Here is a 17,234-nt window from a genome sequence, read left to right as displayed (position 1 = left end):
AAATGTGGTTTGTATAGATGTCTAAGTGTAAAGAATAAAAGATGAAGGCGCGTGTTTTTGTACTGAATAGCAGTGATGTATCCGCACCACTGCAGAAGCATTACTGAATTGTCAGGCTGGGCAGAGGAGAATGGCACTTGCGTCTCATTTTGTCTCTCACAGGGCAGCACCTCTTGTCTAAGGCCTTATTTTGAGTACAGACTGATGCCTTTGCATTGGATCTCACTCCTGTTGAAACTGATGAGAGACTATCAGATTTTGTGGTTCTGTGTGAAAAGACAAAGCACAATATTTTTCCTTTTCAATGACAAGAGAACACGCTGTCCATCTCTCTCTGGTGTCGCTGTGATAAGAGAGGGTTGTTTAAAATTTTATGTCTTCGCTGCAGCCCACAGAAGGGGTTTCAGCCGTACCTGAAGTGAGATGAAGAGAAGCTGGTGCCCATCCTTGCTGGTACACTCAAGGGCTCCCCACTCTTTTCCTGTTAGTGTTTGGGTGCCCGTTTGGGCATTGCCCCCATGATTAAGGGTACCCGAATCTGAAGTGCCGTGCTAGCCAGGGGCCACACATGTACACAGCATCGGTGCTTCTTGCAAGAAGTTACTTTTTATTCACAACAAAAGGAGATGTCTTTAGTACTTCTTTTTCTGCTGCACCTGGTAGGTACAATAGTGGCTTGCTCAGCTGCCACACAATAGAAATCTGGATTTCATTTGAATTTTCAAGGTTGTTGAAAGTGCCTTTATTATTTTATCTCCTCCCTTTCTCTCCCCTTTTCTTCTCCAATAGACGTGTCAGCCCCCAGCGGGGCCTGAAATAGAGGAAAGAAGAAAAGAGAGGGGAGTAAAAAAAAAAAAAAAAAAAGGTATCGTTAGCATTTCCCTCCACCTGAAACTACTGATTTTGGTTTCACACACTGCAGTTGCTCAGCCCGGCGGGGAGGATGGCGGGGCGAGCAGTAACTCTATAAAACGGGGCGTCGCGGGGGGAAGGAAAAGATGGGGATGGGGGGGGGGGGGAAGAATAAAAAGGAAACCCCGCAATTTTGCACTCGTTTCCTCGTTGCGGTGCGAATGCACAAAGAGAAGGGGGTGTGCTGTGGCGGGGAGGGAGGGGTTCCCCCGGAGGCGGGGCCGGGCCGGGGCGGCCGCGGAGCCCGAGCGGCGGCGGAGCGGGAGGCGCCGGCAGCCGCCGCCATGGAGCCGGGGGGCAGGCGCGGCCGCGCCGCCGAGGAGGGCCCGCGGCCCGAGGAGGAGGAGGTGGACCCCCGTATCCAGGTGAGGGCTGCCCGCCTCTCTGGGGGTGTGCGGGAGACACTTAATTTTGTAATTTAACACGTATGTAATAGTCGTTATAATGATTGCCTGTTATTTTTTAAGTATTTTTGCTTTTTGATGCGTATGTTCACGCACATCTATATACATACGTACACATATGTATATATTTGCCTGTGCAGGGGAGCCCCGGGTGCCGGGGAAGCGGCCCCGGGGTGCCCCAGCCCTTTGTTACCCCGCAGCCCCGGGGATCGCTCTGCTGGGCTCCCTTGGGCATCCCGCCGCCTTTCTGCTCCTGTTGGGATCCCCCTACCCTTTGGTTTTTGACCATGACAGCGTGACCTTGTTTGTGAAACAGGGTTGATGCTCAGAAATCTATAAATCCATTTTGTTTTTTTTTTTTAAATTATTTGTTTAAAAAAGGAGCTTTAGTGGGAGGTTGTGTTTCCTCTCTACGCATGCCATCTGAGATGCTTTTTATTCTTGCGTGTTTTCTAAACAAAGCTTTTCTCCCCAAAATTGTGCCTTGACCAGTTGCCTGGTGGAAACTTCAGCCACTCTATGGTCCCTGAAATGAAATGTATTTTTAGGTCTCTGCAGATTTATGGCTTTTGCCTCCAGCATTGCTGGGACTGTTTGTCATGAGTGAATATAAGCATGTGTGTACATTGCTGAGCGGAGGGATCCCAGGCATAGGGCCCTCCTTGCTGTAATTGTCATTCTTTTCTCCATCGCGAGCATTTCTTTTCCAGGGCCGAGCAGAGCAATTGCAAAATTCACAGAACATGGTTACATAGAGCGAGGCCCTCAGCCAAAAGCCAGCCTGTTAACTGCCCTGATTTTTGAGAAGCCGAGCTGTTAGTGCCTATTGATCTAATTTTGGCCTTGGGTTCTTCAGCTTGCAACATGTTTCCATGTACTTGATTTGGAATATTGTTGGTGAAACAGTGGTTTTGTTGAGCTTTCTGTTTGCTTGAAAACACAGGCTCCTGTGTTGGCCTCTCTGAGAGCCCTAACGGTTCTTAGCCTTACATTAAAGGGCAATTAGGTAATTTCTGTATGAGCGTCTGTTTTGGAATACATGGGTATGCAAATATGTATCTTACAAATCCTAGGAGCTGGAAATGAAATCTGACCTCCGAGGATGAGAGAACTGAACTGTTGAAATGAATTCCTTTCTGATTGTAACCAGAGTCATTCTTGTACTCCTCTGGGAAATCACTGAAGTGACAATCAATTTACAGTGTTCGGCTTGTACAGCTAAACATTTCAAGGCGGGTTCTGTTACACCAGTTGAAAATTAAATAATGTTTCAGTTAGAGAACACTCCTGTTGAAATCGTGGGGTCTCACATGAAGTAACATGTTACTTGAATAAAGAAGGCTGTTGGAGTTTGCTCTGGAGGGTTGCTTTTTGTGATAAGAAAGTCATTAAGAATGAGCTTTGTTTTTACTTCATGCTTCATGCCAACACCACCTCTAGTAAATATTTATTCAAGGGATTTAACACCTTTGTTTTTGGTGTTAAGAGATCAAAAATGTTGGCACAAAGGCAGACTAAGTAAACATAATCATATGTCCCATTGACTGGTCCTGTTCTAAAATGGTTTGCCAAAGTCCAGAGTAAAATGCCTCGCGTGCTGCAAGACATATTTCTTATCAATGCTGTGCTTTCACAGTACGACTCCTGTGATAGTACTGACTTCATGCTAATCCTTTTGGGGTGTGTGTATCTCACTGGAAACTAGCAAATACTGGCTGTATTGATTAACAAGACAGAACTTACTGTACCTTATGTTTATTTTTAATAGCGAGGAATAAGCCAGCACAGGAAATGTACCGCCTTAAAATAAAACTATAGAGCTTCTCTGATTATTTTTCTTGCAAGTAGCAAAATAGAAGACCAGGGGCAAAGTTATTCTAAATGTCTCGAGGTTTCCTCTTTTTGCTGAATTTGTAAGCCATGGCCCTTGTGAGTTTTCAGTGGGGATGCTGAAGAGCCTTCTCAGACACTTTTTCCCCTCTCTTATTCCTTAATATGTGTTTGACATTTCTTTCTTTCTTTCTTTCTAGGGGGAGCTGGAAAAACTAAATCAATCTACAGATGATATCAATCGGAGAGAGACAGAGCTGGAGGTACAGAATTCATACTTGCATTTTCCTTTTGTGCATGTTGGATTTTGTGAGCAACTGAAGAGTATTTTTGAGTAGGTTCCCTCCTGAGTTGTGCTATCCTGAATGGTAATTTGGCAGCCGGAGTTTGGTGATGATGTTTCTAATGGTGTGCATTGAGCTAACAGCTGGAACAGAAAGGGAGAAGGTGGAGGAATGCTGACATTGTAAACCCCCGATGCAGAGAACTCCATCCTCCCACTGCCAAACCTTATTTTTAGGTTTTGAAACTAAACTTGGAGAAGTTCTGTTTTTACAAGTGACAGTTTTGGGTTTGTGTTATTGTGATTATAGACAGTGAAAGTTTATTTGGCTCAGAGGTCTTTGCCATACCAGTTACATGCCAGGATCTCCTCCTTGGTGGCTGTTTTTTTTAGCTTGTTAGTTTTGCCTTTTCTGTCATTACTTTCTGAGTAAGGAAAGCAATGAAGGAAAGTTGAAGGAAAATACTTCCTAGTAGTAGAAAGAGGTTTTCTTAGGCAATTAAAATTCTAATAGAAAGTTCTGAAGAAATTGTTTCTAAAGCCCCAAATTTGACCTTCAACTACTTGGTAGTTATTCTGGAAGACTCAGCATTATTTATCTAATAACAAATGACAACAAACTGTCTTACTTGTGTGTCTCTATTTTCTTTTGTTAACTGCAAAACAAAGAAGATAAAGCCAGGAGAAGTGTAAGATGAGTATGCTGCTAAAGAAAAACGGGCATAAAATGCTACTTTACATCCTACATAATTCTGATAACATTACAGTATTTTGAATACTGTCTCAAAGCATGCTGAGATTGCAGTGATTAACATACTCTAAAAGTACATCTATAGATTTCTCTTTTGGGTCCTCAAAATGTTAGAGTCTGGCTTGTTTGTTTGCAGGGTGGTTGGTTTTCATGAGATGGGTACCTGGAGCATGGGATGGTTCCTGGTGGTATTTTAAACTATTGGAGTATCTACTGTATGCAGCAAATGGAATATAGGGTTATGAACTTCTTTGGAAACAAAGCAGCCTTGTTGTGTGGCTGTTTTCTTCTCCCTGCTTGTTTGCATTTTTTGTGCTTTGTGGCTTGTAGATCATGAATTTATTGGCAAATAAACATAGAGGAATAGGGGACTGTTTTTATGCAAAATTAAACTATGTTTCAGCTGTGACAACGGTGTCACAAGCTTGATTTACATTTTATGAGTGAACTTTAAAACCCAGTATGCTGGTCTGCAACGATACCAATTAAATGGACTTCAGGACTCTTTAAATAGATATATTAAAAAAAAAAATCATTATATATATATTTTCAGTCTCCTTATTTCATGCTGAGGTACTGAAATTGAAAGATGGTGCTATGGATAGTTGCCTGGATTTCATTAATCTTGTCATAACCCTGCACTGAGGACATATTATGAGGCAGATAGAATAGTAATAATAATGCAAATGCATACTCATGAAATAAGTTCCAATGACTTAAGATGGGATTTTACTGCTTGATGAAAATTATTCATGTGTTCAAGTGTTTGTAGAGCCTGGAGATAAGTAGCTACTGTGTGTGTGACATGTGCTGATGAGCTTGAAAGGCTCCTGGATATATTATTGTAAATAAAAGAATGATGTTTCCACGTTAGCTTGTTCTTCACGTTGCTGCTTACTTTACTTTGTCTAAGAAAATACTAGGTGTCCAGTAGTGCACAGAATGATTATATGGTGCTTTCTACCTCTGTGTCATTAAAGGTTTACTGCAGATCTGTCTGTAGTACTTACTGTACACAGTGTTTGATGGAATTAATTTCACATATCATCAACTGTATGCTCTCTCATGAATGTTTTCTCTTTGCTTTTCATCTGAAAATCTTACTGGATTGAAGCCAGTTCGTGGTATCATGCAATGGCATAATTTTTTAATCTGAAAAGATTTTTATTACTTTTGATCTGCTTAAATTCTGAGGACAAATGCATCTGGGTGATGTAAGCAAGGCTTAATTTATATATGTGTTGATAAGTGCATTTTAAATGGACTTAAGACCTTTCTAGAGGAAAGATACTAAAAAACCCACCCAACACTTGTGGTTAGAAGAAAATTCCTGCCTTTATACTCTAGACAAGAAAAGAAAGCTTTGCAAGCAGCCTGGTAAGATAAATTCAGACTTTGGAAGGGAAAGTTTAGAACTGGGATCACTCTACTTCAAAGACTTCCAAAATCCTTGAATGCTGCTGAGAATGTGGGCTGCTGGGATAGCCAGGCCGAGTTTACCTTTGAAGATTTGCTATTTTGGCTGTTGTTTGCTGCTTTGGGTCCCTCTTGCTACCCCTCCTAGTCTGTGGTGTTGCTGCTACTGCAAGATATTTCATTAACAGAAAGATGTGGATTTGTGTTTTTTTTTTTTTTAAAAACAGACAATGGGGTTGCATTTATCCTGTTCTTCTATTATTATTTTCTTAATCTTTTCGATATGTGATCATAGTTGACTTTAGTGGCAACACAGGATCATTAGGCTCTTTCTAGCACAAGATACTGATTGCCAACTTCCTCCAGCATGACTTTGCAGTCCATACATTCCCACTGTTGAATTTAGTCACAGGATAATCTGGAAAAGGGATGGGAGCATTTGAGTGGAGGGTTATATTTCTTTGAAGGAAGTTCAGAAAAAGACACCCATGTTTTTGTGACTTGTACTATCTGTTAAGGGACTGAAATCAGTAGAGGCTTCTTGAGTTTTAAGACTACAGTCTCTTGGTGTAGCCGCAGACGTGTCAGTGTTTGAACAATATAGAAAATACTGGCATTTGTTACTCACAGAAGTGATGAAATGGGGAATTCTGTTTCTGATCAGCCTGCCTTTTTTTTAATCTTTTAAAATAAATTCTGCACCCAAACCACCTCTGAAGGAAGTAGATTTGCATGTGTGGCATGATTGAACAGACACATTGAAGTTGGCTAATTCTATTCTTTTACTTGGTATAATTACTCATTTTTTTTGCTCTTTTGACCTATCCTGTTAAACCCTGGAGAAATAACCTGACCTGAATGATCCTCACAGCCTGTTCAGGAGTTGTGGAGCTGCTAAAGGGCACTGAGTGGCTGGTAGTTATATGTTGCGTTAATGTATTGCCTGTTAATGAATCTTTGATTAGGCTTGATTTAAAATCCATAACGCTGCTCATACTAAGTGCAACACTGAGCATTACTGACACAGCCAAAGGATGAAAGGGTCCTCTGAGAGATTTAACACTTGACTCCGCTAACATGCCTGTTTATGTTTGAAGTGGCTGAAGAGGTGGGGGAAACATCTTGCCATGGAGATACAAGTATGTTTTGGCCAAATGCAAGTTCAAGCGGTGCCTTTTGCTATTTGAGCTTTTTTCCTGTTTATTGGAAACACATGTCCATCTGAACTCACACCAGGACTTGCAAATGTACGTAACAAGTGTGCTCAACTCGCCTGTCCAGCTAACTTGTACGTGTCTTTGGCTTCTGAAAGCACAATTCAGATGTGACAAATTCACCCAGGGACCCTCTGGCAGCGCTGCGGGAAGGGGAAATACAGCACATACCATTAAAATGACCACTGGAATCCCAGCTATCCCACATGTGGTTTTTGTTAGAGAGAGCTTTTTGTGTTGCTGGAGCTACGAGCTTGCCCGTGTTTGTTAGAGAGGAGATGATTGCACATGGAAACCAGAGCTGAACAGTGCTGCTTTCAGCCATGCTTGTTGTAAATAGGGCTTGGTTAGGATCCTTCTTGTATGCTTGCCTAGATCCTCTAGTCCTGATCTGCAAGACTTTGTGTTACTTTTAGCTCCGGATTTATCCTAAAGGTCACCCTGGGTTGGTGTCGGATAGAGTCAAAGGAAAGGGATGGATCAGCTGTGGCGCTCTGTCACTTGTGAGCCTTGTTGGCATTTGAACCTCTCTCAGAAGAGGAAGGGCTATTTTATTTAGAGTTGATCTTCTTACTTCCTTGCGAAAATACTTGATTTTGGGGTAAAGCTCATGCTTTCGACCCTGTCACGTGCAAGAATTTTAAGTAGACTTAAAAACAAAAATAAATTCCTCAATCTTTCAAGTTTTAGAACAATGAGCTGTCAGTGGCAGGAACCTCATTCTGAGCGTGGCTGCTTGGCCTGGGGAAACACTTATCTCTAGAAACATCCGCTGTCTTATCAGCATCCTTGTGCAGCATTTTCCAGTGTCCACAAAAGAGTACGCAGATAAGGGGGAAGCAGCTCACTGGCTGATGTTCCTGCTGTTTTTTGGAGCATGATATACACACACAATGGATTTGTCCAGCACTAGCACAACAAATCTTCCCATATCTCTTTATAATCTACTTTTTTCCATAGGAAATGGCTCCTGTGTGTGGGTTGCGTGTTGCGCTGCTTATTTTGCCTTCCACTTTCATCTACGGATGAGTAAGGGAAAGTTCCTTCCTCCACTATGGCCCTGGAAAGATTTTGTCGCCCGAGTGAGTCAAAGGGCTTTACGTGATTCACGTTCTTGAGGCAGAGATGGGTTTCTAGCTGAAGGGAGGAAGGGTTAGGCAGAGTAATCTGTTTTGGAAGGAGCACCCAGTGCCTTCTTTTCTCTCTCCTCTTCTAAGAGGACTAAAAATACCAGTGTATTTGTAGTCTCAATCCGTAACTGTCTGCAAGCAGGAGGTTAGAGCAGTTTCCAAATATCAATTTTTATTGTTCTTAAATGACAAATTGGTAGCTGCGTGGGGAAAAAAAGACTTTTCCCCATGCTTAAAAAATGAGAAGTTACTTAACCCCTTCCTTACACTTTCTTTTTAAGCTTTGGTAGTCAATCTGTTTTACATGAATGGCTCAGGCACCAAATAGATGTGAATAATGTTGTTAACCTGTTTGGTGCCCTGAGGTAGGTTTCCGAGCACATGCCTGTGCATCTGGTGTGTATGTAAGTGGGAAGCCCTCCTGCTTCTCACACTTGGACGTTGTTGATAGCAATACTATTTTAACTTGGAAATGAGCTTTTGCAGCTGGTAGGTCTCTGCAGCAGAGGATGGCAGGTGTGGATACTGCCTGCTTCTTGCAAGTAGGTGAAGCCTGTCTCTCAGTCAGCAATTTTATTTTTCCATGCACCTCCCAGGCTGGTTTAATGGGCTGTCGGATGTTCTGCACACTAAATTGTCAGAAAGGTCATAGCACAACCTTTGTAAATGAAATTTAGGTGTGCTTCATACCCGGTGGATTTGTTAAGTTCATTTTAAAAAGAAAATTATTTGAAAATACATGCTTCATTTGATGGGCAGAAATAGTTATTTGCCTGTCATCTGGCATCTAGCACCAGCTCATCACCATCACTCATGAGAAAGGAAAACAAGTATGTTTTATCTTCCAAGAGGTATAATTTAAGTGTAAAATTGTATTTTAGTTTCTTTGTGCATTTGAAGGTGGATCTCCAAAATGCTGCTGTATGGATGGCCTGTCTTCAAGTGTGGTCCCTGTTCTGGTACAGTAGCAGATAGCTGCCCAACAGCAAGTTACTGGAAACAAAGTTTGCTTTTAATAATGAACTATTGCAGCAAAGGCCTTTGTGGAGTAGCAGTCTGGCATGGTCCCTCCCTAAAACTGTGCGTGTGAAATCTGTCATTTGGGACAAAGGTGTGAAGGATTTCCAGGAAGAAAGTTGATGAGAGTGGAGCTCTTGCACCCATAGAACAAGATGTTGAGAAGTAAACCGCAGCAGTTAATGCGATGCACCAAGCTGGAGTGTGTGGATGGCAAACACCGAGGTAGTCAGAGTCTAGTTATTAAGACTATAACTTAAGTGAGAAGTTTTGAGTGCTTTCTTTTTTTTCCACCTTGCGACATGCATTGAGGGTAAAGTGCCTTAATCAGCTATTGTCCAGATTTATAGAGGTTTATCATAATCTCATCTGAGCAAGTCGGAAGGAGAAAACATTGGAAATGTTAGCCAGTCAGCTTCCAGTGTCGCCTTCCTCTTTGCAAAATCACTAACAGGTGTTCTTAAAAATGATCACAGAAGATTATGAGCGAGTAGTGGGGGAAAAGGGCTTTTGAAATGTTGTTTGAGATGTCTGATGTCAGTTGCATTGCTTCTGTTAAGTTTATCCAGTCTGTGCAGGTATTCAATGCAGGGATGAGAAAGGAACTAGTGTGTTTTTGTTTGTTTGTTTCTTTTTTCCTAAAAAACCCCTAGAAATAGCGTGACTCGCAATGTTTATACCTAAGGCTGCATGCTTGCTTTTATCCATAACTAGCCTTTCTGCTGGGGAAGCATCACCTTCAAGGAACTGAGATACAAAAATGAGAAATTGAGGACCGTGCTAGAAAAGTTGCATGGCATGTGCTGCACCATCTTGGTTTGGCTCCTGGCAGCATGTTGCAGGAATTGTCATCTTTTCCATTCTTTATTATCCATGTGTGTGAGGTAAAGGTTGGAGTGAAGCAGGAGTTTGGCAGTTAAGTAGTTACGCTTGTAGGAAGGCACATCACAGTAGGGGATTTGATATCCAGGTTGAAGGTGGTGCAGTTGTCCTCCTAACACAGGCTGGAGACCATGGATGGGCTGCACCACTGTGCTGCTCCTGAACCTCCAAGGTTTTGATGTGAGTGTTCTTGCAGAAAACACCATCAAGAGCATTTATAGCTTTGAAGCACTTCACATGTGGGTCAAAGTGTCTGACTGACAGTAACACAGGAAGCCAGCTATAGAGCAGGGAATTAAATTGATTCTCAAGTTATTGCCTTGACCACAAGCCCATCCTTCCCGTGAACCGCAGGTGCGCCTTTCATGTCACTTAAGTAGCAAGTGCACCAAGCCTGGCGCTCTTGGTGTGATTGCCTTGGTGCTTCTGACCTCCCCAGTTTCACGTGAAGAGTAGAAATAGCTGCTACACCTGTATTTCATATTTAAGCTTCCCCAGGGGCACCCACCCAGGGAATTTTGTGGTGTCCCGAGGGTGCTGACTTTTACAGGTGCTCCACCAGCATGTGGCAGGGCTGACGCACTGAGCGTGGCCACGTATTTGCCAGAGGGAGCTGTGCCCCTGCACACAGGCCGTGTTGCCAAAGCCCCCAGATGGGAGCCCCCTGGCCGCTGAGACCACAGGAGCTGAATCTGTTTGGATTAGGGAGGCTGGGTGGTGTGAATGCACTGGGCTGCTGTAGGGGTAGATACACAATGTGGGATCGTTTGCTTTTCTGGTGTAGTGGGGAGTAAAAGTTGTGCTGGTTGTGCAGGAGAGGGCATGGGTTTGGCATTACATTCTCAGAAACCTCAGTATCTTCTTGATAGGACAAGAGCAAGTGCCCTCAAGTTGTGCCAGGAGGGGTTTAGATTGGACATTAGGAAAAAATTTTTCACAGAAAGCGTTGTCAGGCACTGGAACATGCTGCCCAGGGAAGTGGTTGAATCACCATCCAAGGAGGTCTTTAAAAGACGCGTAGATGAGGTTCTTAGGGACATGGTTTAGTGCCAGAGTTAGGTTATGGTTGGACTTAATGATCTTGAGGGTCTCTTCCAATGGAAATGATTCTATGCTTGTTGAAGTTGAAGATGTCCCTGCTCATTGCAGGGGGATTGGACTAGATCACCTTTAAAAATCCCTTCCAACACAAACTATTATATGATTCTTGCTATGTCTGAACGGGAAGTCTGGGAGCCTTTGATTGAGGGACTGGCCCCAGCAGAGTGCAAGCATCTGCCTGTTCTCTCATGCAGAAGGTGGTGGAGCCTTCAGGCTTGTGCTCCTGACAGTCAGGAACCTGAGAATAAATGTCATTTAAAATAAGCCATGTGATGGATGACATGGGTATAGAGTTCTGGGCTGTTTTGATTTTCATTATTGTTCTTCACTGGAAGAAATGAGGACAGTCAGACCCAAATAAAGCCTGAATATAGGAAGCAGGCATCTTTTGGGGAAAATTATATAAACTGGAAGTTGACTGCGGTGTATTCTTCAGCTGGAGCTCCCTGTCCTGTGTAAGTAGCTACCACGTGAAGTGGGGCTGTGCTCGTTGGTGAACGTGGGCTTAACCATTTGCGAGGCCTGTGCCTCAGGTGCCAAGTTATAGGAGTAGTTGCAGTTTAGTAATTTGTATGTGCTTCTTCTGAGTTGGCGGGAGATTAATGGGTACAGAAGTTGCTGTTAGTTTGACTGCTCTGTCTTTGGTGTCTTTTGGTTTGTTTTTTTTTTTTTTCCTTTCTTTTTTTTTTTAAACTCCAGGTGGAGGTCAGTCGTCTTTTTCCTATTGGATACGAGTGTTCATAATTATTATATGAATAAATTTGGGGTAGGTCTCTCAGCACGGATTTGCTAGTGACAGTTTCTTTGCTCCAAGTGCTTATCTTACAAACATGGGAACCGAATTTTTGATGAATCATTGCATAGGGCTTTTTTTCTTAATGTGTGTACATTTATGTTTTTCTTTAACTATTTGCTTTCCACAACTAGTGCCCTAATAAGCAGCTTTCACAAAAGAAGTAAGAACCAAAAGCCCAGGCTCATTTAGAAATGAGTTTTTTATTTTGTTCCTGCACATTTAGGAAGAAAAAAATGTTAAATATACCTCAGTATTTAACGTTTTTCTTGCAATATAGTCATTATGCTTGCAGTCTTATTTCAGTTACTTGTGAAACTCATTTTGAGCAGTGAACCATATAGTGTCCAGTACTTTAATTGGAAATATTCAAACTCTTCTCACTGAGAAAATCATTGACTCGATACATATTGTTTGAATTATACATTTCAGGCTTTCATTAAGAAATGAGATTATTGACTGGATTGGAATTAATAAAATAATAAGCTAATGTGCATTTAATTCTCTGGTTTTGACCTTGTTACCCATTTGCATACCTCCTTAGAAAAACTGCAGTGTCTTAAGAATCTAAAATTATTTGCATTGGGCTAAAATATTATTGATGCTGGTTAAAGTTTTGGGTAACACCAAAAAGGAAGTAAAGAAGCTTTTACAGATGCATGTTGCTTTTTCTGTAAAAAATAATGTATTATTGCAGTTTTTCTCCCCTTTGAGAGCATAGTGGTAGGTTCCAGTGTATTTTAATTCTTCCAATTAATAAACAGTTATGCATTCTAGAAATCGTCAACAATAATGACAAAAACCTTCTGAATTAGAGCACTTCTTCAAGCCAGCTGCTTCCTGATAATCAACATGTCATTCTAGCAGCAGGCTGTGTAAATCCTGCTCTCTAATTAGAATTATAGGGCTTGTCAAGAGCTCACATGGCCCTTCCTCTTCGTCTTCTTAAATCCTGGGCCAGGTCCCAGCCTGAATTTGCATCTCTCTGCAATAATTGCATTGATTTAGAGTCTGTGTTGGATGCTGAGATCAAAATCAGAATCACTTTGCTTGGAGGTGTGGAAATTACAGAGAAAATTTTTAATTGCTTCAGCTAATCATGTAACTCATGCAGTTTGGAAGTAGCTGGAATTTACTTTTCGAAATGTAGTAAATAATGACAGTGAAATGCAAAGTAGATATTCAAGGTCGGGCTGGATGGGGCTCTGAGCAACCTGATCTAGTTGAAGATGCTCCCGCTCATGGTCAGGGGGTTGGACCAGATGAGCTTTGAAGGTCCCTTCCAACCCAAACTGTTCTATGGTTCTATGATTCTGTGATTCTATGGTAAGGATTACGAGATGCTGATTGATTTGCAAGCCTGCTAGCCCCATTCTAGCATTGTCTAGCTGAGATGTCTTTGCTGTTGAACTCCCTATCAGAACTTACACAGCTCTTTGCCTCCTCACCAAGCGAGTACTTCACAAGCTATTCCTCTCTGATAAACTCTGCCAGAGGTGATATCTAGCACAGGCTTTTGCAGGCTTTATATAAAAGCTGTCTCTGAAAGACAAAGATTTGGTGTCCAGGTTGCTAGCTTTCACATCTGGTTCTGGGTTCCTGTTATTACCTCTGCTAAAGAATTCTGGCTTGGTCCAAATGCCAGTAACTGTTCTGAATGTGTCAGCTCATGTGTGAGTCTAAAGAGCAACCTGAAAGTAGGAGCAAACAGGTAGAAACAAATTTTGAAGCTCTAATCTGTCCTTGTCCTTTCCTTCTTTTCCACATTTTGCAGGATGCACGCCAGAAGTTCCGCTCCGTGCTGGTCGAAGCAACAGTAAAACTGGATGAACTGGTAAAGAAGATTGGAAAAGCTGTAGAAGACTCTAAACCGTACTGGGAAGCTCGGAGGGTGGCCAGGCAGGTGAGAACTTTCTGCCTTATAAGCCTGTGCTGGTGGTTGGAGGGCACATGCTGATTGCATTGCTCTCCTGCTATTAATAACATCTTAAGCATGTGCATTTGGCTGACACTGATCAATGTCTTGAGTTGTGTGTCAGCCATGTGAATCGATGGCAAAAATGTGTTTCTTCACAGCCACAGCTGCATGTGTTCTTTAGCCCAGGAGCAGCTACAGCAGAACAATCAATCAATAGCAGAAGACTAGTTCTGTATCTCTTATTATCAGTGGCTTTTCAGAGCCCTGCTTGTTCCTATCAGAAGCTGTAATTATTTGAAAACACAGTATGGACTTTGTGTATCTGCTTTTTCTTCTTAAAGCAAAATGCACAGCAGCTAAATAGCTGCAACGGGGAGCTGCTGGGAAAGAGGCTGGAGTGGAGCAGACCTGGGGAAACCTGCAGCGTTTGGTGCTGATTAGCTTGTGCTGAAGCAAAAATGTCCTAAATGAACTGAGTTCTGCTTTCTGTGCTGCCACCAGGACCTTACCTCCATTGCCCCAGCTACTGCTTGATTACTGACAGGCCTTTGCGGCTGTGGCAGGGAGGGATGAGGTGTGGAATTAAGGATGTGATCTGTTGGCTGCAGGGCAAGCAAGAAGGCTTGTGAGATGTCAGTTTCTCACTTTAGGGAAAAGGTAGCTGAGAGTTGAGTGTGTGGTTGCTTAGGGAGTGCTTCTGCTTGGTGTCTCTCATGGGGTTTGCTGGTGTCTGAGGCTTTTTGTTTTTCCCCCAAGGAGAGACAGCAGTAGAGGAAGAGTTGCCTAGAGCTGTTGCTTCTGTGCTCAGCTGGAAGGATGTGAGGGGTGGCACTTGTGGCTGGGGGGCCAGGATGTGATTGTGCTTAAGGGGAGAATGAGAGATGGGGTAGCACATGCGAAATACATCAAAATTACAGAAGGGTTTTGTTTGTAAAACTAGGTGAGGGATGAGTTGATGGGTGAGAAAAGTAGCGTAGGTATGCGCCAGAAGGGAGAAAGTAAACTCGTGGGGTAAGAGAAGGAGAGAGAAAAGAACACATCCCAGATCAAGGCATGGAAAAGGGAGGCGTGAACACAAGCTTCATGGGTTTGAAAGCTGCTGAGGCAGGAATTGGGTTGAAGGGATGTGCCACGCAAGGTGATATGTGACCATGTTGATCCTTTAAATTGCACGGCATTGTTTTGGAGCCATTGTCTCAGGCAGTGGGGATGATGTGTAGGGGTTGTTAGGCTTAATCCTTCAGGCTGGAAGCAGTGTGCAAATAGGTAAACTCTGCTTCAAAGCACAGAAAGCATGGTATCTACTGCTCATCTCTAACTGCTCTGAAGCAATCCCTCCTTATAGGGCCTATGGCGTGTGCTGGAGATAAACCAGTAGTGAGCTTGAGGTACAGAGGAAGTTAGTAACAAAATAAGGTCAAGGAATTGTTTATATTGTGTTAATTAGTATGTCCAATTAAAAAAGTCCCCAAAACCCCACCTTGAGTATGATCTTATACTATTACTATAAATAGTTATGTAAGACATAGCATGCATAGAACTTCAAGAGTTCTACTTGGAAAAGTCGATGGTAGAAAATGCATACTCTGCAGTACAAAAAAATCAGATGACTTTGAGGTTTGTAACATCAGGCACTGAGAGCAATGAACTTTGTCCTCTGTCAGAAGCTGACAGCAGACTATGTCCTGAAAATGGAATTTTTTTATTGTTGTGTCTTTGCTACCCCTGAAATCCATTCTGTCATGCTGATTCAAAGGTGCTTTGCAAGACCACTACAAACCCAAACCACTGAAGGTCCTTAGATTTGTAGAATTGCTACTCTGGCATTTGGCTTGTTTGAGAGAACCGTATTTTTATCCCACTTTGTTTTGTCATTAGGTAGCTTTAAATTTTATTTATCCCAGATGTGCTAATTTGCTGCACAGTCAAATTTCCTTTAATTCCTTGATAACATTTTATTTTATTTTTTTTAAAGTAGGGATTCCCCTTCTAACCGTTTAACTTTTTTCCATTTTGTGTTATGGAGCCAGTTATGGAACAGAGCTCCATCTCTGTATCTGCTCAGCAGGCAGAGCTGGAAGGTAGTCTCTGGTTTCTTTTTGGTTCTTTGTCTGATAAAATCTTGAAATAGGAAATGTGAGGGCCAAGAGGAATATTGACATTGGAGGACACCGAATCTATCTGGAAATCAGGAGACTGGAAAGATTAGTACCAACTGTGAGCAAAGCATCTGCCCGCAGAGTTTTTCTGGTCTTAATTTAGTCTGGAGAAGTTCAGTTTGACTGGGAGCAAATTTACTATATTAAAGCGGGGGAAAGGAGTGGGTAGGAAAATATGAAACTGGAGCAACATACCAGAATATTAATATGTTTAGGTGCCAGCTTGCATCTTTCTTTTATACTTTGATTGGTAAAATTGTAGGGAAATCGTGGGAATAGCTTGATATTTTTCTGTTTAACTTTATAAAAGCATTGAACCTCTGAAGATTGTCTTCCACCTTCTGTCTTTACAGTTATTTTAGATCCATTAGGCTGCCTCTGAAAATGTAGGCATGAGGTTCTCAGTGGTTGAAACGGCTTTAATTAAACAATAAGGGAAAAATGCATGACTGGGCTTGTAAGAGAAAGGGAAGTGTAAATTCTTGTTTGTTGTTCTCAGTAAAGGGAAGTAAAAAATATGACATGTAAATGGATCTCTTCTCGGAACACAGAGTTGCATAATTAATGACATCTAGTTTGGCAGAAATGCAGGAGTTGTCCGGAGTTACTTGCATTTAAGATATCAGTTGTAGGGTGAGCTGGTTGATGCAAGCTGTATTTAGTCATACCAAGGAGCTTGTTTTCACTTGGAACCAGCATGATTCTCTTCTGGAACTAGATGTTTCATTTATTAAGATAAAACCCATTAAAATAGTATGAGGGCACTGATGTGGGGTCAGCCAAAAATGGGTCCCTGAGTCAAATACTTCCCTGGAGAAGCCTTAGAACCTTGAGCCCTTTTGTCCCCTCACCCTTATCCCCATCTTGTGCAATCCTCTGCTGCCAGAAAACAGTGATTTCAAAACAGATTAATTCTCCCATGCAAGAGTCCTGTACCATCTTGTTGGTGTTATATATGCCAAGAGAATTTCAGCTTGGCCTGTCTCAGGGTGAAACTTTGCTTTAACAGAACAATGGTCCCTTAGCATTAGGATTTGAGTGCTTTGTCCTCTGAAGCGGTGGCACAGGGAACCGGGATGCTCTCTGTTGGCACCAACGCAGTCGTATTTAGCTTTTGCTGAGACTGAAGTGAGAGCTGGCTAATATTCCTGCCCCTGTAGGTTTCGTGCAGCTTCTGCCAAGACAACTTCATTGTGGTTTCTCATTTTGGTATACCAGCAGTCCTTTTGTGTTGATTACAGGCACACCTTGCTGGTTTTGAGCATTTTGATCCAAATTTGTTGTTTAATCAAATTTTAATGTGGTTCTGCTGCAAGATTTTTTTTTTTTTTTTTGCATTTGGCGTATTGTCTTTTCACGTTGTTCTTTAACTTACGCCATAATGCATGTGTTCAATGGAAGAACCTTGACACAAACCTTGTATG

The 17,234-nt window shown here is 42.2% G+C and overlaps 1 protein-coding gene across 1 annotated transcript in view; it reads left to right on the top strand.

The window, feature by feature from the left end:
- Nucleotides 1-1,132: 1,132 nt before the first annotated feature.
- The window catches only part of SH3BP5 (SH3 domain binding protein 5), a 53,054-nt gene continuing 36,952 nt past the window's right edge, over nucleotides 1,133-17,234 (top strand). Inside the window, exons 1-3 of the mRNA XM_082045034.1 lie at nucleotides 1,133-1,277; nucleotides 3,347-3,409; nucleotides 13,508-13,636. Of these exons, the coding sequence (XP_081901160.1) occupies nucleotides 1,197-1,277; nucleotides 3,347-3,409; nucleotides 13,508-13,636 (273 nt within the window). The 5' untranslated portion in view covers nucleotides 1,133-1,196. The remainder of the gene's footprint in view (nucleotides 1,278-3,346; nucleotides 3,410-13,507; nucleotides 13,637-17,234) is intronic.

Source organism: Streptopelia decaocto (assembly GCF_964273445.1).
Source record: "Streptopelia decaocto genome assembly, chromosome: 2".
Classification (NCBI taxonomy): Eukaryota; Metazoa; Chordata; class Aves; order Columbiformes; family Columbidae; genus Streptopelia; species Streptopelia decaocto.
This window is presented reverse-complemented; position numbering and strand designations above follow the sequence as displayed.